The following is a 21,867-nucleotide window of genomic DNA, read 5'->3' on the forward strand; positions in this document are numbered from 1 at the left end:
GATAGTATTATATTAGGATATAGTTTTTCTTTTTTCCAATCATATTGTGCTTAATATTGTTGTAAATGATGCCCTTTATGGGTTCTTGATTAGATTAATAAAATTCTTATCTTATCTTATCTTATCTTATATTCGTATCATGACTGAGATATGACAAACGTCCATATTTTGCGGCTGCATAGAACCACAAAATGTTTCGTATCGAAAATAGCATAAAATATGCACAATGACATATTGTCTGATGATTTTATATAAAAGTTCCATTGGTAAAGGGCCATTGTATTTGAAGAAGGCACAGATAAAGGGTACGATAAATATAATCTTGATGTGCATTTCTCCGATTTACTTGGACAATTATACATACATGTAGGAACCTGTCTAGTATTCTTATGACATTTTTCGGCGTTTTTTATGCTCTCTCTAATTTGTAGTAAGCTGATCAAAATAATAGGTATATCTGCACCGGAAAATGAAAGTAAGTTTGATAGAAATAAAATTGAGAATGGAAATGGGGAATGTGTCAAAGAGACAACAACCCGACCATAGAGTAGACAACAGCCGAAGGCCACAAATGGGTCTTCAATGCAGCGAGAAACTCCCGCACCCGGAGGCGTCTTTCAGCTGGCCCCTAAACAAATATGTATACTAGTTCAGTGATAATGGACGTCATACTAAACTCCAAATTATACACAAAAAACTAAAATTAAAAATGATACAAGACTAACAAAGGCCAGAGGCTCCTGACTTGGGACAGGCGCAAAAATGCGGCGGGGTTAAACATGTTTTTTGAGATCTCAACCCTCCCCCTATACCTCTAGCAAAACAAACGTACAACAGTACGCACAGTAAAACTCAGTTTAAGAGAAGTCCGATGTCAGAATAGGAAACGAAAGAAAATAAACAAAATGACAATTATAATACATAGATAACAACAGACTACTAGCAGTTACTGACATGCCAGCTCCAGACCTCAATTAAACTGATTGAAAGATTATGTCTTCATCATATGAATATCAGGCACAATCCCTCCTGTTAGGGGTTTAGTATTATACCGTCATAAAATATATGAGAAGAACATAACCCGTGTCATGCCAACAACTGGTTTTAGAATAAATATGTTTAATTCCGATGCAAAGACCCTATAAGTGAATCAATATTAAAGCCAAAATATGCAATTTTTAATGACCTGACAACAGTATCGTAACTGTATCCCTTCTTAATAAGTCTGTTTAAAGGTTTTGTTAGCTTTTGAGGTGAATACTGACATTTTTGTGCTTTGTAAAGAATATTACCATAAAAGATTGGATGTGAAATACCCGAACGTATAAGATGTCTGCATGTTGAGTTATATTTACGAATGATGTCCTTATACCGATGATAAAATTTAGTAAATGTTTTGACTAGTTTATGATATCGAAAACCCTGGTGTAATAATTTTTCAGTAATATATAAATTTCTCTCGCTAAAATCTAATACGTTGTTACATACACGAGCGAATCGTGCAAGTTGAGATATATAAACACCATAAGATGGTGACAAGGGAACATCACCATCTAAAAATGGATAATTAACGATAGGAAATGAAAAATCATCTCTTTTATCATAAATTTTTGTTTTAAGCTTCCCGTTAATGATATAGATATCAAGATCGAGGAAAGGACAGTGGTCATTGTTAGTATTAGCTTTATTTAAAGTAAGTTCAACAGGATAAATTTCTTTAGTATACATACTGAAGTTGTCATTACTGAGAGCCAATATATCATCCAAATATCTAAAAGTATTGTTAAATTTTTGTATCAGATGTTGTTTCGATGGGTCTTTGCTGATTTTAGTCATAAATTGTAACTCATAACAATACAAAAGCAGGTCCGCAATAAGTGGTGCACAGTTAGTCCCCATTGGAATTCCGATAACTTGACGATATACGGAATCTCCAAAGCGAACAAAAATGTTATCAAGTAAAAATTCAAGGGCAGATATAGAATCAAAGCATGTCCAATGGACATAGCTCTTGTTTGTTGCTACTAAAAAATGACCTAAAAGAGTTTGAACATATGTATTCGCATTCCGACTTTTTAAATGCCCATTTAATTAGGTGTGTGAATTTTTTCTTAATAAGAATATGAGGCAAAGTGGTATATAGGGTAGAAAAATCAAAACTTTGAACAGATTCAAAATCACCAATATATGCATGCAATTTATCAAGTACTTCCAACGAGTTTTTGACACTCCAAAAGTAGTTAATTCCACTATTTTCAAAGGCCCTATTTGAACAATTTATTATCAGGTTTTTGATTGTACCAAGTGTACTAGTAAGTAGAATAGACAATTTAGTAGTGGAACAATGACTTGAAGACGAAATAAATCTATATTTGTAAGGTGATTTGTGTAGCTTCGGAAGCCAGTACATAGTTGCTTTGCTTTGGAACAGACCACCGAAGGACCACCCAGATAGTTGTTATAGGGGTTTTTGACGAAAAGAGAGCGTGGCCATTTCTATACAAAATGCACCTGACAGAACGTATTTTGTTTACAAAGTCGATGCACAAGAACATTACATACTCTATCAATTTAAGTTTAAAGTTTCTACCCGGATTCTGTCCAACAAAAACGTCGTAATATATATCATTTAAAATCGTTTCTCGTTCGGGAAACGCTTCATAGCTGTGTTTTTATTCTGTTTCTATATATCAAGAATAAAACGGTTTCAAATTGACATCAATAGCCAATCCCGTTGTTTTAAGCCTAAAGGAAGATGTTGTAATACCATGCACAGATGACTAAATAATAGTCGAGTGTGCCTTTTTAGTAGACTGACAGAACGTATTTTGTTTACAAAGTCGATGCACAAGAACATTACATACTCTATCAATTTAAGTTTAAAGTTTCTACCCAGATTCTGTCCAACAAAAACGTCGTAATATATATCATTTAAAATTGTTTCTCGTTCGGGAAACGCTTCATAGCTGTGTTTTTATTCTGTTTCTATATATCAAGAATAAAACGGTTTCAAATTGACATCAATAGCCAATCCCGTTGTTTTAAGCCTAAAGGAAGATGTTGTAATACCATGCACAGATGACTAAATAATAGTCGAGTGTGCCTTTTTAGTAGACATTGTGGACTTCACATCACTGTATAACTCGCGTAGGATAAGAAGAAAGTTATACGACTTTCACAATCTTCAATGGTATGTTTTATTACACTGAATATTATTTTGTATATGCATTTGAAAGTCGTTGGAAGCATAACTTTTATGTGCTGTACGAGTGATCATTTCTACTGAAGGAACAATTCAATTTATTTTTACTGTTATATACATATAGTTTTACTTATATATAAAAATGCATAAGAAAAGCTTGTCTACAGCAGTGAGTTTCAAATTATAAAGTGAAAAAAGGAATTATTCACTACGTTTCTTGCAATATTAATATCGATACCTAGAGAAGAATGAAATTTTAGATGACCTGTCTGTCTATATATACTAAAAGCCCGGGAATGTAATTTCAGGATTTTCCGTTCAACGAACATTGATAGTATTGTTTCTCCTTTTTTCAATATCAAATACATAATATATGTCTATAAAAGTACAGATCATAGCTTTTTAACATGCAAGGTGTACTCGATGCATTTTTTTTGGAACCATGGTCTTCCATCTTTAATTCGGCTTTGGGTTTGTTTTGTTTTTTTGCAATTTTGTTGGGACGCAAAGTTTAATTTTAAATTGTCTTGATGTTCTCTTTTTTTGACACCCGAGTACACCATGGCATCACTTTATGAGGACTTGATGGTTATATACTTTGATTAACTTTGGTGGACTGGTTTTCAATGAGTAAGATTAGTGAAGCACTTCGAATATAGTAAAATATATGCTATCAGTATAATGAAGTTTGTAACAGAGTGTTGGAGAGAGTTTTGCAACTTGACGAATTCCCTGCATAGTTTGAACATTTTCGCTGAGTCTAGTACTCTTTCACATTGACCTTTGTAATGGCTTCTGTCTGCTGTAGCTTGCTAAGTTATCCGTACTTGTTACCACTGCAGTATAGTTTGTGATGCGAAAACTTGGAGTTTAATTTACAGAAAGCCCATTCTGTGTCTTTAGAATAGCGATACAAACAGGTATCCATCAGTCAGTTGTTTCATTTATTCTCTGTGAAAAAACTCCTACTCTTGTTGGTGGTGTTGGGTTTATAAAAAGAGATGCGTGTGTACACGTTCCCAGGTTACTTTTCTTCAGTTGTATCACTAGTTCCTTGCATAATATAATTTATGAATGATGGTATTGAGCAGTTACTTCAGAGCTGACTTCGCCTTTGTCCCGATATATTAAGGTGCAATGCTTTCAGTCCTAATCTGGGCAGCAGCGTTCACAATCTGAACAGACAACTTTTAGAGAGCCTTTTGAACAGATTAAATGGTTATTAATTTCGGATATGTGTTGCCTTGTTTTTGGATCTGCGATGATCCAATAAAAAGTCTCTAACCTGTTACCATAGAGTTAGAAATACTCTGTTTCTATCTGCATACTTATTTTTCTTCATTGAGAAGTCATATGTCAGTTTCGGTTGATTTAGTGCCACGCTGCTCCGGAACTATCTTAAAGAGTAATTTTTGTTTAAACTTTGCTGGCTCCATCCGAGGCTCCATCATCTTATCGTGACTCTATTTTTGTCCCTGGTTTGGCCTCGGCTTGTCTTTATAGCTGTTGTAATCTTCTCTTAATATGTTTCATGTCAAGGTAAGCAGTAATTAATTACTGTTATCTTGAGGTCTTCAGTCGTTTTCCAGGCAGTTTTGAGGTTTTTGAACATGTTTAACATTCTTTGTGTGCCTGTCGCAAATCAGGAGCCTGTAATTCAGTGATTGTCGTTGGATGCTGTCTGTGTCTGTCTCTATATAGTCAGGAGTCTGTTATTCAGTGGTTGTCGTTGGATGCTGTCTGTGTCTGTCCCTATATAGTCAGGAGCCTGTAATTCAGTGATTGTCGTTGGATGCTGTCTGTGTCTGTCCCTATATAGTCAGGAGTCTGTAATTCAGTGGTTGTCGTTGGATGCTGTCTGTGTCTGTCCCTATATAGTCAGGAGCCTGTAATTCAGGGGTTGTCGTTGGATGCTGTCTGTGTCTGTCTCTATATAGTCAGGAGCCTGTAATTCAGTGATTGTCGTTGGATGCTGTCTGTGTCTGTCCCTATATAGTCAGGAGTCTGTAATTCAGTGGTTGTCGTTGGATTCTGTCTGTGTGTGTCCCTATATAGTCAGGAGTCTGTAATTTAGTGGTTGTCGTTGGATGCTGTCTGTGTCTGTCCCTATATAGTCAGGAGCCTGTAATTCAGTGGTTGTCGTTGGATGCTGTCTGTGTCTGTCCCTATGTAGTCAGGAGCCTGTAATTCAGTGGTTGTCGTTGGATTCTGTCTGTGTGTGTCCCTATATAGCCAGGAGTCTGTAATTCAGTGGTTGTCGTTGGATGCTGTCTGTGTCTGTCCCTATATAGTCAGGAGCCTGTAATTCAGTGGTTGTCGTTGGATTCTGTCTGTGTGTGTCCCTATATAGTCAGGAGTCTGTAATTCAGTGGTTGTCGTTGGATTCTGTCTGTGTGTGTCCCTATATAGTCAGGAGTCTGTAATTCAGTGATTGTCGTTGGATGCTGTCTGTGTCTGTCCCTATATAGTCAGGTGTCTGTAATTCAGTGATTGTCGTTGGATGCTGTCCGTCTTATTTGCTTTTTGTTTATTGTTTTGTCATAGATCAGGGCGTTGGTTGTCATGACTCAATTAGTTAACATTTTCTCATGTCGAAGCCTTTTATAGCTAACTATACGGTATGGGTTTTGCCTGAGATTACTATAACACATATAATGTCGAAGAGACGTACTAAACAATTTGAATTTTTTATAATTTGCCATTATGCACGTCTTTTAACATTGCTAAATACATTTAGATATACATAAACTGACGGTCACATTATCTATAACCAGATCATGAAGTATCCAGTGAAAAGTAAAATCTGCGGAAACCGACGTCCATGAACTTTTGAAAATGACCCATAAAAATATGTCCACAAAAAGTCAAGTTTTGAAAATGAACAATTAAAATATGTCCACAAAAAGTCAACTTTTGAAAATGACCAATTAAAATATGTTACAAGCATCCATTTCTTACAAAATGAATAGTATGTTGGAATATTCCAAGTTAAAACCCACTACAAAAAATATCAGCATACTATACGATCATACACAAATTCAGAGGCGGATTTAGGGGAGGGCCAGAGGGCCCGGTCCCCTCATGAAGCTACATATATGATAAATGCATAGACTTTTTACAAGTATCACTCCAAACGTTGGCTTGTCAGGCCCCCTTTCAAAATCCTTGACCCGAAATTAAGCACTATACAAACAAAAACATAAAAGAATACAGCATAATAATAAACATGAGACATCTTTAAGTATAACCCCATTTCATTTAAAGTAAGTAAGTAAGTAAATTTTATTTAGAGTCGGCATATATATACATAATAACAGACAAAACATGAGCTCTGGTGAGCTCTTTAACCGACTATCACATAAAAGTCATGCAGCATCATGCAAATACTAATAGATAAAAATGAAAAAGCATGCAAATATAATGAAAGCAAATTAATTTTGATTTCTGAGCCTCCAGAGTCAAAGCTCATGCGGCAAGCACCTCTATGTGCATTGAACGGGCCGGGGAACCAGAAAATCACTTAGATATCTTAAAATACTAACAAACTAAAATGCATAAAAGCAATAAATAAATAAATTATTAAGCACTGGCATTTAATAGCAGGTATATATAATAAATGCATAAAAAAGCAGAGCAAAAGGCCATAATGAAAAATAAAAAGAAAGAAAGAAATTTTAGCTTTGAGACAGCACTGGATGGAAACGGCATGAACTGCAGTTGCATTTTTGACCCCCACACCAGGAATTTATATAATTCCTAAATTGGTCAAAAGAGGTCATAATTCTAGCCTCATTGGGAAGGGAGTTCCGTACTTGTGCTGCCTCAAATCTAAAGGATCTTTTACCATAACTTGAGGTTCTAGGTCTAGGTACCTCATCAGTGTTCACATACCTGAAATTATATGAATTGTTTTTTATAACAACTAGATCTTGAATAAATAATGGACATTTTTTATTAATTATTTTAAAGGTCTCCAAGGCAATTGAGCACATCCTACGAGTTTTTAGTGAAGGAAGGTTTAAAATTTGCAGGAGTGTTTCGTATGAATTCTGATGGTCTTCATAAATAAAGCGAAGCGCTCGTTCTTGTATTTTTTCTATTTTTCTGGTATTTTGTTCCCCACAGAAATGCCAAGTCAAAGGGCAATAACTAAAGTTTGACATAATAAAAGAGTAATAAATTGTAGGTTTACTCAGTTTGTTTAGGTGTTTCCCAATTCTTTTCAAAACATTTAACTGCCTTGCAGCCTTTTTACAAATATTTGAAATATGTAAACTGAAGTTTAATTTAAAATCAATTGTAACTCCAATTAGTTTTACCTCATCCTCACATGGCATAGAAATACCATTCAAATCAAACACAATCTTTTTATCATGTGTTTTTTGCCAAGAGAGATAGCTTGAAATTTCTCTGGGTTGGCCTGCATCAGTTTATTTGAAGAAAACCACTGTATAAAATAATTGCTGTCGTCCTCAAGAGCAGAAATTACATCTTGTAAGGAATTTCCAGACTTTGACAAAGAATTGTCATCAGCATAATCATATAAAGAACACTTTTTTACAAAAAAGAACAATTCATTTATAAAAATATTAAATAGGATGGGTCCAAGGATGGAACCTTGTGGTACCCCTTTAAATATGTCAAGCATACCACTTAAATTTTGGTTTACTTTCACACACTGTTTTCTTTTTGCTAAATAACTATATAACATATCAAGTGAGGATTTGGAAAGACCATAAGCTTTTAGCTTCAGTAGCAGTAAGTCATGGGGGAGACAGTCAAATACTTTTGACAGGTCCATAAGCAGTGGCGGATCCAGAAATTTTTATAAGAGGGGGCCCGCTCCAGTCACGCTTCAGTGATTCCCTATATAATCAACCATTTTTTTCCCGCTAAAGGGGGGCCAGGGCCCCCTGCCCCCTCCCCCCCCCCTAAATCCGCCTCTGCATAAGGATAGCTGCAAGGTATTTATTTTGGTCTAAGGCTAATTTCCAATCTTCAATCACTCTTAATAAAGTTGACTGACAGCCAAAACCTGATCTAAAAGCTGCCAAAAAATGGATTGAAGATATTATCAAAGTACTGTACTAATTGTAGTATGGCATTTTCAAAAATTTTAGAAATGGCCGGTAATACACTTACCGGTCTATAATTACCTTTTTCTAATCAGTAGTACCCTATTCTTTTTGTGAATAGGTGCAACTTGAGCTTCCTTAAGACGGTCAAGGAAGGTTGGTGATGATAATGATAAATTAACAATATCGGTAAGAGGTTTTACAATAGCAGGTTTAGCAAAATGCAGTAATTTAGGTGAAATACCATCTATTCCAGTGGCTTTTTTAACATTAATTTTACGGATACGTTTCTCAACGTATAATAGCGGAAATAGTGAAATACATTTATTGATTTACTTATAGCTGGGCTAGAGACATGTAATGCAATTATATGTATTTGGCTGGGCCAATATCTTTTCACTTTCCGGTCAGCTTTCCGTAGGATTTCTCCCTAATGAAACGATACTTTTCCGGAAAATTTACAAGATTTCTTCGGATGCGGGATAAATTTATTATCCATAATATACTTCCTGTTTAAAAAATATCTTCTCGCTGAAGAAAAATACCGCAAAAATCAGATTCAAATGATCGGAAATGGACCTTAATGACTGGTAAATGACCATATTAAACAATTTTACTTAAAATGTTAGTCACTTGGCAAATATAGCTACTTGTGAATATGATTCAATCAAACTAATTTGTTTTACAAAATCTTTAACAAAAATGTCCTACCTTACCAGATACTCTATCATATGGACGAGTGGATCCCCTATGATGTTATATGTTGGGGAAATCACGAAAAGCATGAACATTAATTTAATGGGATTTAACTTGTCTTTATCAATCAGGGGTATGACTAGCTGCGGAACTGTAGCCCTTCGCCGGCTTCGGTCCTATTGATATTTGTCAAAGAATATCATAAAGACCTAAGTCTAAGAGCTACAGTTCCGCAGCTAAGGTATGACCTGTTAATTGCTTTCTAAGATCAATCATCCCTTTCAGTTATTCATGTATATTAATTTCAGGAGTGTGAAAGGCAGGGCTTCCAAGATTCGTATTGTCCGCACTTGTTGTGCAGAGGCTGAAACTGACATTTTAACATAGTTCAGAAAAAAAAATTGAAGTTTATGCGATCTTTTTGACCTGACCTTTTGCCTTAAACAGCCACACATTTCCGGTCATATAAGTGACATGATGAATAATTACTATCAAAACAAACCCTACCTTAGTACCCTCTCATTACAATTAAGGTTAATTAGTTCTCTGACAGCTGAAATTTTCCTGTTCAAGTGACTAAAACTATTTTGTACCTGACATTGATCAGTCGATTAAAAGTTATTTTGTTAAATTTCAGCGGTTTGTATCTAATTAATTTAGTCAACAAGATTTAGATTATCAGAAAACGTATATATAGATATAATTTGATGAAAATTTAAAAAGGTAGTAATAAAGGTTTTAAGGGAAAAATCATCAGAACCACGTTTTTTGAACTAGTACACTCGTGCGCAGGTGTGAGATTTAGTTATGCATCCGAATTTTCAAAAATGCTAAAAATATCATTGATACTTTTATCTAACGTTCATCTCGGATTTTTTTCTGAAGAAATAACGCGGAAAGAGCTACTTAAACTCCTTTTTAAAACAAAAGTGAAGTTATTGACAGTGTAATTTTGCAATAATAAAGAGTCTAAGGCAGATATTAATTAGTACGCTGATGTTGCACACTTCGAATGGTGCACTGTCAATTTAACAATTACCTGGTAATGCCAGAACATCGAATTTATATAAAAAAATCAAGTTAAATATTGTTTTTGTGTCAATCTTAATTTATATGATGCCCAACTGATTACTATGGTAGCCTTTTGTTACTAAGTCTTAAGGGATTAAAATCGGGATAAGACCCAAAAAAAAATTTCCAGCTGGCTCAAATATTTTTTAGAAGCCCTAGTGCAAGGCCAGTAAGTTAGTGCACTAAATCTTTAAAAAGTACCTTGGGAATTTCCATATAATTAAATATTCATTAAGGACAAGTTCAAGTTCAAATATTTTAATGTCAATAAAAGACCCCAATTACAGGCAGAATAATCTAGTAAAATTTGGTACAAATGATTACAATGATTTGGTTACAATTAAATTTATGAATAAAGTGAGAGAGAAAAAGAAAATGACACAATAATGTATATTTATATAAATATTATATGTTTTCACATTGACAAATACAGTGATCCTAAAAATATACAAAACTGGATTAAGACAGAGGTCAACAGTTCTAAGTTCCCTGATTTGACTTCTTTATTTTATGGGTAGCTGTACATGTATCACTGACATATTACCCACATCTCAATTTATTTATATTAACAAGTGATATAATATCTTAAAAAGCTAGCCAACACAGTGTTCTCCCCATGCCGTTTTAGTGCTTTGGTATTCAGCGCTGTCATATTTCAGCACTGTGCTATTGGGCAGACAGCAGTGATATCCAATCAAATATATATCAGCACTATTGTTTTTCAATTTTCAAATTTCTGGTGTTTATCTGTACAATTAGGATCACATGATGGACTGGTTGATTTGTCTGAGATTGTTTATTCACCAAACGAAGTCAAATTTTGGAGGGGCCAGTTCAATGAAAAGAACAAAATGGCGCCATTGGCAGAACTGTTACTGTCAAAAAGACCTATTTCTTTCTGGAGTTTTTCACTTTTAAGTATAAAAAGATGCAGAAACTTCATGGAAAGGATGGATAGTGCTCAATGAATCATTGTCAAAGTATTTAAGGAAAGGTTTACCCTTTCATTTTAATTTTTAAAGCTAAATAATAAAAATGAAATTTATTTTCATTTTTGTTAATCATGTTAATGCATATGTATAAAAAAATGCAGGTCTTTGTCTATTTAATATATTACATGTATAACCAACAATGCAGTTATAAATAAATGTAACATCACGTCCCAAATGCGAAAGGTGAATCAATCAATCTAATATCTTGCGCTATAAAAAAATCCTGTGGAGAACACTGCAACATATGATTTTTATTCAAACTTTAACAAAGTCCTTACTGCTGTAGAAAAATATGGTTTTGAAAATGACATAAATTTTGTAATCCAAAGTCATTGTATAAATAAATTCATTGACAGTGGTATAAAAATATGGTTATCATTGGACTCTCTTGCTCCAGTAGTTAAACCCTTGCTAAAGTGAGTCGTCTGTTTGGCTGTGCAGGATGTATAGGTGATTGTGACACTTTCAGCACATTGCATCAATTCTCTGAAGGTCTGCATGCTGTGGTCTATTGAAGGCAAAATTTCTACCTTGTTCCTATATGCATGTACACTTATTTTGCAGTGGCAGTTCAAATTATTCGCCCTTCACCAATGTCATCCTCCCTGCAGAACCTACATATTGTATTATTTGTTAATTTTTTCTCAGCCTGAATAAGGATTTAATTACTGCTATTGGACATTAATAAGCAAAAATTGTTAATAAAATAATGATGTCAAATCAAATAACTAAGAATTTTAATGATAGAGCAATTAATGAATATTTAATTATACGGAAATTCCCAAGGTGCTTTTTAAAGATTTATTGTTATCAGAATTGTCCATTGAATAAATTTCATTTCTGTAGCGAAATAGGAAAAGCAAATGTAATAAAATAAATATACATGTATATCATGTATATTATGCCAAATACAATTTATCTGAAGATTTTCCTCCACCTTTTGAAAAAATTGTGCAATGAATTTAATTTTTATTTCCTTTGAATTTTGAAACCATTTCATGATGTATTATTAATAATAATGTGTGTTGTTATTCTTGTGTGTTAGATATCATTCATTTGGGTTTATGGTCCAAATTTTCGACACAAAGTTAAATCAAAATTTGGTTTATTTATTATCACTGAAATTTGTGGCACCACTGATCATGCTGATCACAAACACCATGTCGATTTTGCAACAGGAAGTCGGGAAGTTTTATATGAAACAAAAATCACCACAGGTACAAATATGAACTAGTAACGGAAGTAAAAAAAAATCCATAAATTAAAACAGCTTTTTACATTAGGTCAATTTCAAAGGGTTGAACAGGGGATAAAAATCTATCAATTAATTTTAATTGACTTGAAATTCATGTAGCTTGCTGTCATCTTCTTTACTAAACAATATATATGCAGTTGAAACTACTCAAGTGTAGCTCTGTGGCATGTTGAGTGTAGTGAAAGTGCAGTTTCGACTTGGAATATAACCCTACCATGATTTAAACATATGAACAAATGTATTTAATTTGAATAAGAGAGGCGAAAGATACCAAAGGGACATTCAAAACAGTCTTTTTATTTTTTAAAGATCCTTGCCATGAAAAGAGCCTACAGTCAATGTTGAAATGCCATCAAATGCAGACTTCCGTTTAAGTATACTTGTTGGTGACACGCTATTGCCTGAATATGAAAAAGATGGTATTGTGTATGTAGAAAGTAGCTTCTTTACACCACACAGTTATAAGCAACAAGCTGAAGAAAATGTGAATGGTGAGACTGAAGTCCAGGTGAGTTAGTGCCTTCAAAAGAGATTCAGTATGAAATGCAATTTACTCAGCAATAATTAAACAGACTAACATGACTAATACAGCTGTACTTTGATGAATCTAAAAAGTACATACTGTTGAAAAATGTAACTGCCTTCATGTGGCTTTTCTCAATATAAATTTCCCACATTTTTAAAGAGTTTACAGACTCAAAAACATTTCTCTCATTATCTTTTAATTTCAGATTAGAAAATTCTGTATATGATGAAATGAAAATTAATTAGAAGTAATCAATGAGTAAAATTCCAAATACTCTTATCAATTTCATTGATAATCTGTTGTTTTTTTTTCTAATGTTTTTTGTATGTAGTACTTTGTTTTACCCCCATATTTCACTATATAATTATATTTTTATTTCCTTCTAGCCATTAGTCGGTGCTTGGCAACAATGGGTATTTGCTTGGTTCAAATGATATATTTATTTTACTAATTTCCAGTTTCAAATATGAAAAGCAGCAAATACTTGTATGAATGCAATGCAATTTTGAATGAGACTGGAATTGTAATTTCAGAGTTGGCCAGTCACACCATTTTCAGTATGTATAGAAACAGAACCAAGCAGTCAGGCTTGTTACTATAGAGTATATGTTGATGGTCAAAAAGTCACAAGTAAAAGTGTCACTCCTGGAACAAATAGGTTAGAATTATAAAGAATTAAGTGTTAGAAATAACAACTACTGATGGCATGCAGATGTAGTGCCATGTCAATAAAATTGAGCAGTAGTCAGTTATTTTTATTAAAGACAATCACTATAGAACATGTAGAATAGAGAATGGAAACAAGGAACGTCTCAAAGAGACAACAAACCGACTAAAGAGCAAAAAACAGCCCAAGGCCACCAATTGGTCTTCAACATAGCAAGAAAATCGCGCACCCAGAGCCAGGCTTCAGCTGACCCCTAAACATTAATGTATACTAGTTTGATCTTAGCAAAGTCCAAAAGTTTGGTCTTATTGATTTGTATGAATATTGAAGAAAGATGAACATTTTAAAACCTCTCACTGTTACAAATGAAAGAGACCTTTTTTTTTTTGGAGCAAGTGGTTTATTATCACTAAACTAAGTTCAAATCTTACATGTAAAGAAAAAACTTGTATCCATGTATATCATATATGTGGTAATCACTGCACTATGTTCCTCTAGAAGGGCAGATTAGATTAGTTTAGGCAGCAATTATATTTTAATGTTTTTTGAATTGAGATTAGAGTTTTATGTTATTTGTTTAATGACACCGTAGATTTTATGTCTTTTTTTTCCCATTCTTTTTCATTAAGAATCAATTACCTTATTTGAAGACAGCTTACTAGCAAGGATCTTGTTATGAGCTTACCTCACCCAAAGGGCCATGTGAGCTTTTGCCATCACTTGATCCCTGTCAACTGTCAACTATCATTAGTGTCTGTAAACTTTTACAAAAATCTTCTCTGAAACTACTGGGCTATAATTGAACCACAATCATCCTTGGGGTATCTGGTTTTAAAAATGTTTCCAATGATCCTGCTGGCCAACCAACATGGCCACCAAGACTAAAAATTTAACATAAGGTAAAATGTCACTACAAATGTGTTGTCTATTATTTCTGAAAACTGAATTTTTATCACACAAGCATAAGTGAAGCTTTTTTTTTTTTTTTTTTTGTCTCTCTATCTCTCCTGTACCAGATTAGTATCTATTCAGTTATTCTTTTAAACTTTGTCCCTCTGATATTTAAAAAAAATATAAACTTTAGTTTACTATGCTTTCTTATTTACAGGGTAATTAAAGGTTTTAGAGATGGTACCCTTGTTAGAGAATTTTTGTTTTCTTTACCAAGATTTGCCAAAAATGAGGTGAGTATTTATTGTAATTTATTTTAGCTGTACATCTTAAGACTTATATAATTATATTTGTGTTTCGTAAAGCAGTTTTGACAGTTTTTATAACTACTAAATTCTTTAGCAATTATAGACCTTTTTCCTTTTGTCTGCCTTTAACCATGTTAACCAGATCAGTTAATGTTGCCAACTTTAATCAGCTAGTTTTTCATTTAACTATAAACAAATTACCTCCCCTTCCTGGTCAAAAGAAAGAAGTGAGCACAAATAAAAACAAATTTGTCACATTTCTTTTCTGCTACAATATGGGAAATACCTGTTTGCCGTTTGGGAAAATCTTATTTAAATGTGTTTCGTACACATGTGCAGTTTTTATTTAATGGCTTTTTATATCTTTACATGAACAAAATAGAATGTATGACAGTTTGAAAATAAAATGATGTGAAAGTACAATGTTATAAGGTTTAACCAAGCTTATACCTATTCAAATAAGTAAAAGTTTGACCACTGAAATAATTATTGTATCATGTGTGAAATTCTGTTGTAGTTTTATGACATATTGAATTGAAAATTCTTCTTTTCAGTTTGACAGAATAGATGGCAATTTATCTTCCAAAGTTGGTATCATTGAGGTTGAGAGTTGTTATGCCACATTAAAAACAACACAAAAAAGGATGCGCAACAAGAAGCTTGAATATGATCAGGCTAATAAAAAGGACTGTGGCAGAGTTACTGGTGGTAAGGTTAATTTAGACTATTAAAAAGTGACATAAAAAATAAGTTCATTCCATTAAAATACACAAGAAATTAAAGTTATAGGTCATGTTGGTGTTGATGAAAAAAGGACTGTGATTATTTAAGAACCTAACGAGGAAACATACCAATGAAAAGTTCTGTAACAAACACTGATTTCAAAGTTCAAAAAAGACCAACACAGTGTTTGATGGAGGGGTCTGTGAAATCGACTAACAGTAAATGATATTCATGTTGATTGAAATTATTATAAGGTTGAATAGACCAATAAAAGGGGCTGTAACAAAATTACTGGATGCATTGTCACATTGCCAAATCCCTTCAACTGATAGCATCTTATTCTTTTGAGAAAAAAATTCTGTCAAAATTTAAAAGGGAGAGATCTTTAAATTTTGTTTCAAATTTATTTTGAACAGACATTGGCACTAATGCAAGCCTTTATGCAGCAGTAATGATAAGATCACTGGCTAGGGCAAAATTTTATGCTTTTCTTGTAGTACTGGAATGGAAGATATTTACTAAATCAATAATTTGTCAATTTCAATGTCCCCGCTGAGTGGCACGGTCATTGAGGTTTATCCATCCGTCCGTACATTGTACGTACGTCCATCCTTATGTCCTGAAATTGGTTTCTGTTCTCTAACTTTAGTTTGCCTCAACTAAATGATATGAAGCTTATACATTATGCTTATTATTACCAAACACAGATCAAGTTTGAATTTGGATGGCATCACTTTCGTTGTTCTTGAGTTATGTCCCTTTTTAAAAGGAAAAATTGTTGTTTTCGCACTCAACTTTACTTTGCCACAACCAAATGTAACTTACTGTGGATACATTTATTTTCGTGGGTATCAATTTTCGTGGATAGAGAAAAAAAGACGTTTCGTGGTATACGTAAATTCGTGGATCGCTGATTACAAAAAAAAAAAATCAGATACGTAATTCGTGGTTTTCTTTTTGATTTTGGAGATCATATAACCTCCTTGGTTTGATCAATAATAAAACAAACAAAAAAGAAGGAATTCATTGAAAAAGTTTTGAATTGTCAATATCCTCGCTTGGTCATTCTAGGTTAAAGTGTTCATTGAAAACTTCTATTACAATAATGGACAGAGACAACTAATTATTTGTTTGTTTTACAATTTATAAATTCTTGTCGGAATTTTAAAAGGCATTCAAACTCTATGATTGAAAGCTCATTTCCTTAATCACGATATAATAATCAGTCATATAAGTAAAAGGTGTGAAAATAAATGTTCCTGTCATAAACAATATTACCTACGGGCAATATCCCCGTACTTAATCCTATTGATTTTTAATCACCAGTAAACCAAACTATGACACGGTAATTAACAACTTGCAGTTATTTTCCATGAACAGTTTTAATCAATTTTAAAAAGTAAATTATCACTGATATTCGATATATTTATTATTGATTTAATCAAAATACTTGTATCTTCTTTCAATAAAAACACATGTTATGTTACAATGTTTATCGCTAGTCAACACTATACTAGAAGTGCATAACATAACCGGATATAAACATCTGACTCTATACACATTTCTCGGTTTATTCTTCGTTGAATTCATAAATTCGTGGTTCGCTGTGATCCATGAAACCCACAAAAATTGGTATACCACGAATAAAAATGAATCCACAGTATATACAATGCTTATCACCATCAAACACAGATCAAGTTCAAAGTATGGGGTGTTACTTTCGCCATTCTTGAGTTATGTCCCTTTATAAATGGAAAAATTGCAGAATTTGCCTTTTCTGGTTTCATACTTTTCTTTGTCACATATAAATGTTTTCAAACTTATATACAAAGCATATAACCACCAAACATTGATTAAGTTTGAAATTTGATGGCATCACTTTCTCTATTCTTGAGTTATGTTCCTTCATATATGGAAAAGTTAGTGAATTGTTGTTTCTGTACTATAATTTTACTTTGCCTCAACCAAATCTTATCAAACTTATACTCAATGCTTTTTACCACCAAAACAGAGATCAAGTTCAAATTTGGGTGGCGTAACTTACGCTGGTCTGGAGTTATCCCATCACTGTTTGTTATTGAACAATGATGGCACTCAAACACCCAATCAATCTCTAATGACAACACACAGTAAGTTTCAAAGGAAACAAAACGCCAATAGGTATGAATTAGTACATTGACTGTTGCATATTTACAAGCAGGGGCATATGTGTCCAATGGACACATTCTTCTTTTATTGTTGTAGGGAGTTACCTAATGTCTACAACCAAAGCAGGAAGGGTTGTTGGGATGAAAAACAGTTTCAGGAATGTGGATTTTTGGAATGTTCATTCAGTAACCAGTAGACTATCAGTAAAATATGTAACAGCTCAAACTCTTCAAGATATGAATGTTAGTATTGTGCAAATACCATTTCCACAGGGACTGCATGATAAAAGATCCAAATCTTTACATTCAAGACCAAATATATTACGAAAAAGGTCAGGTAATAGAAACGATACTAACACAACCTCTGATGTTTCTAATGAAATAAAAACTGAGAAAGTTGAACACGTGATAGAAAGTGTTAATCATGTGACTGGAAGTGCTGATCATATGGCGGGAAGTTCAGACCACCAGTACACTGGAGGACCCAACATCATTAAAGAAGAAGTTATTTGCCCAATCTTAATAAATGGGGAAACAATTGATTTAACATTTGATGATGATGCAGATGCAATTGAAATAATAGACTGAAATCTTGAATAGACAAGATTTTTATTTCTAAATTTATTTTGAGTCACAACAGATTTATATCCATACTTTTACAAGAAAAAAAAATGACTCATGCAAACATTTTTTTTATGTACAATTATTTCAAAAGTATATGTAGCTTCTGTCAAACAATAGTAAATGATATAAGAAATTTATATAAAAAAACATCCCCCTTATTGAGCCTACATATATGATAAATGCATAGACTTTTTACAAGTATCAGTCCAAATGTTGGCTAACTAGGGGGCACCTTATTTTTCAAAATCCTGGATCCACACCTACCAAAGACTGGTCGGCTCGAAGTCAGAATAATGTGTCCAGATAGAGTGACATGTCTTCCTGCAGACTGTTATATTGTAAACTAGGTCAATAAAAATCTGGCTTAGTGTGTGGGTCTTGTACAAAGAAAAGTTTATAATTTGCCATTGACCTTCAAAAGCCATCCATCCATTATAAAGTGATATCATATACTTTGTACATTACTACATATTAAGTTTCATTTGCTTACAAGAAATGAACAGAATTCAGGAAAATGATTTTTTTTTTTATGGAATGACTGTAATATGTTTCTGTCTATGAAGAAATTACATAAAAAATGTGGTGCACACTGAATAACCAGTGTAGCAGGTTATTTAAAAGTGTGCACCACATTTTTTAGGTTATTTCGAATAGACAGAAAAAATATTACAGTCATTCCTATGATTTAATTCTAATAAATTCCATTTTTAAGGTGTAAATTTTGAAAAAGCGTTGGTGACGTCACGGTCACATGACAAAATTATGTCTATGAGCCGATAGACAAAACACTTTCAGCCAATCAGAAGACGTGTTACATCCAAAATTAAATTATTTGTTCATAATAATTATTTAAAAACTTTACTAGTATTATTGCAAAAGCATTCAATAAGTTATTGGAATCAATGTGTGGAAAAGAATAAAAACAAGTGATGTCTATAACACTCTTTCATTCTCTATCTATAAAAATAATTATACAGAGTGTTAGAAATTAAAGAATCTATAAATACTTTTTCAATAGAGATTATTTCTACTTCCTAAATAGTTCGAGCTGGAAGTATGAGTAGGGTAGCAGAAAACAGAATATTTATTTGCTTGAATAAAATGGTGAATAACCATTTTAAAGAATGTTATATACACAATTCTAAAGCATTCCTGAATCACATATTTGACTGTAAATATTTTTATCTAATAAATTATTTTGGATAATTCATATTTTTAATTTATTTAACTATTTATACTCCAAAATACTGCATGTCACTTAATGCAGTTTCTGAGTACAACCATGACATAAGATCATAATCTATTATACTTATCTAAGAATTTGTATAGTTAGACTACTATACACATCCTTGACTTATCTTGAACATTTTATTTAATAAAAGAGAATAATGGAAAGGCTCCATTTGTGGTCCTTTAATTTGTTTATAGGAAAATGTAAAAAATCTATCAATAATAAGCCTTCAGTCTGTTTCGGAAGATTGACAAGACATATCAATATATTTTAATACTGGTTCAGATCCCTTCTTATAAGTTTGCTTAAAGCCCTCAAACATTGATTTATAAAATCCTGATTGATATTTTTGCAATAAATGACATAATTATTTTTTTACTTTATGGTAAAAAATGCTAATTTGAAAAAATTAAGGACTTATTTCATGGGCAAAAAACCTATCTTGTGACCCATCATACTTCTATATCATGTCATCACAAATATGAAGTGTTGAATGACCAAATGGATAGGGTAAAATGTCATAGAATTTTATATTTTGAAAAGAAAATTGTCACTTGTTCACTAACTTTTGTAGAACTAGATGTACCTTTAAAATATATAGTTATTTATATATCTGTTTATTTAATTTTGACAGTTATTTGTCTATAAAATACCATTGTATTTTTAAACAAAGTTTTTTCCTATTTAGTTATCTTTACAACTATATATATTTTTATGACAGATGAATTCTAAATATTCTTTCAAATCTATAGTTATTTAGTTGTGTTGTTTAAGTGTTCATTGTAATTTGTACATGATAAATGTGTCTTGCTATGCATACCATCAATATAGATGTTCTGTATTCATGTCTGAAGAAAATAGCATTGTTAACCTAATAAGTATATGTTAAACTTGTTAGTAAATGGATTTAATGACCTCCAAACTTGTGTTTTAATACTGCCAAAAGAAAGTATGAGACTTATACAACATGTATGGGGTTGAAGGTTGAATCCCCAGCTTACTCGAAACCAAAGACATTAAACTAAACATGTTGCAAGTATGAGCAAAGACCCTTAGGTTCAAAGTCAGAATAATGTGTCAGATTTGAGTGATATGTCTTTCTTTGGACTGTTCTGTTACCTTGTCAACTAACTGATTTGCAATCCTGCTCATCCTGTCTTCCAAAGCATGGTTTGTATTTATATCAAATTAATATGTTCTCATACTGATATGCATGTTATATTTGCAACTGGACGTTGAACACCAATCTGCCATGTCATCTATCATTCTTGATGGTATTTTTCATTTATATGAATCGATATTGAAAATTTCATGCATATTAGTCTTCAATTGTCTTATTATAAACAAGATTTGGGCACTACTTAAAATTCATCTAGTATAGCTCAGCACCAACGTAAACGTGTTCATGTTGTGAGATATTGACTCAAATCAACAGTTCAAATCTGATTGACCAACCAAAAAGACACAAGATTCTCCACTCTTTCTCAAAGTTATCTGTTAGTCCTGGAGGATATACCTCACAGTAGCCAGGACTTCAATACTGCAAAGATTGCAATGGTACATTTATGCTTCAAAATATACAGTTGATAACCATGTTATTGTACTAAAAGTCAGTGGTAAAAATTCCTTTATAGTAAAGGTCGATCATAAACTGTTTTAAACTGTTTTGTGAAGGATCAACCCTATACACCCCCACCACTGCTCACAGTAGCTGTTGGTGGTAAAATGAAACAATTGTGAATTACTTAATTTGGGTAATTTGAATAAAATTTTTTTTAGAAATTACATAACAGTTCTGAGATGATAAAAATAAGAATTTGGTTTGGCCGTTGCACATTTTGAATTTACGTTCATCAGGAACACTATACATCCCAAAAAAATTGAAACCAAAGATGAATACTCCAGGAGCTATTTGATCAAAAGGAACCTAAAAAGTATAGTCAAATCACTTTGATTGAGGGAGTCTGAATGTACGTTTCTTGATTTCCAAATTTATCAATGAAGAAATAAATAAAAAGGTACAAATCTTGTCAGTGCCAAAGCACTTGTCTACTGAGCTGATGATACACTCTGGGACTAGCAATTCACGAGCAGCGACATTGACTCATACTAGCAAGGAATTACATCTTAAATACTAGTGTGCTAGAAAATTAAAATAACTATAAAAAATGTGTTCTGTATTTAAAAGATATTGAGATTTTAAGGATGGTAGAAAATTGAGAGATACCCGAATTTTTGCAGTCCTGTTTTCTGTGACTCGAATGTTTTGTGGTGGCGTGCTCGCCTGAGGTCGGGCATGGAAGGTCGTCAGTTCCATTCCTAGTCGTGAAAAAAAACCATTAACTTGAACTTCAGATTTTTTTTATTCACCGCGATGTTTTGAACTATTGTCATATTGTGCAGATCAAATGAGCAATAAGGTTGACCAACTTTATAATGACAACAGAAAATCTCGGCGT

The 21,867-nt window shown here is 32.9% G+C and overlaps 1 protein-coding gene across 2 annotated transcripts; it reads left to right on the top strand.

Moving 5' to 3' along the window:
- Positions 1 to 8,778: 8,778 nt before the first annotated feature.
- LOC127738543 (uncharacterized) lies at positions 8,779 to 20,323 on the top strand. 2 transcript variants are annotated; one of them, XM_052249829.1, is made up of 6 exons: positions 8,779 to 8,867; positions 12,601 to 12,799; positions 13,351 to 13,475; positions 14,593 to 14,668; positions 15,238 to 15,391; positions 17,651 to 20,323. In XM_052249829.1, exons 2-6 carry the CDS (start codon positions 12,638 to 12,640, stop codon positions 18,139 to 18,141), a joined length of 1,008 nt encoding a protein of 335 aa, XP_052105789.1. In that variant the 5' UTR covers positions 8,779 to 8,867; positions 12,601 to 12,637; the 3' UTR covers positions 18,142 to 20,323. The 2 variants fall into 2 exon arrangements, with proteins under 2 accessions (XP_052105789.1, XP_052105788.1); XM_052249828.1 differs by having other exon boundaries at positions 8,794 to 8,901.
- The last annotated feature ends 1,544 nt before the right edge of the window (positions 20,324 to 21,867 follow it).

Source organism: Mytilus californianus, unplaced genomic scaffold (genome assembly GCF_021869535.1).
Source record: "Mytilus californianus isolate M0D057914Y unplaced genomic scaffold, xbMytCali1.0.p SCAF_4, whole genome shotgun sequence".
NCBI classification, from domain to species: Eukaryota; Metazoa; Mollusca; class Bivalvia; order Mytilida; family Mytilidae; genus Mytilus; species Mytilus californianus.

Bases quoted from the DNA above. Each gene is read 5' to 3' on its own strand.
- LOC127738543 (XM_052249829.1), top strand. From the start codon at position 12,638: ATGCCATCAAATGCAGACTTCCGTTTAAGTATACTTGTTGGTGACACG. The intron at 12,800-13,350 runs GTGAGTTAGTGC...TTGTAATTTCAG, and splicing joins ATGGTGAGACTGAAGTCCAG to AGTTGGCCAGTCACACCATT. The intron at 14,669-15,237 runs GTGAGTATTTAT...TCTTCTTTTCAG, and splicing joins CAAGATTTGCCAAAAATGAG to TTTGACAGAATAGATGGCAA.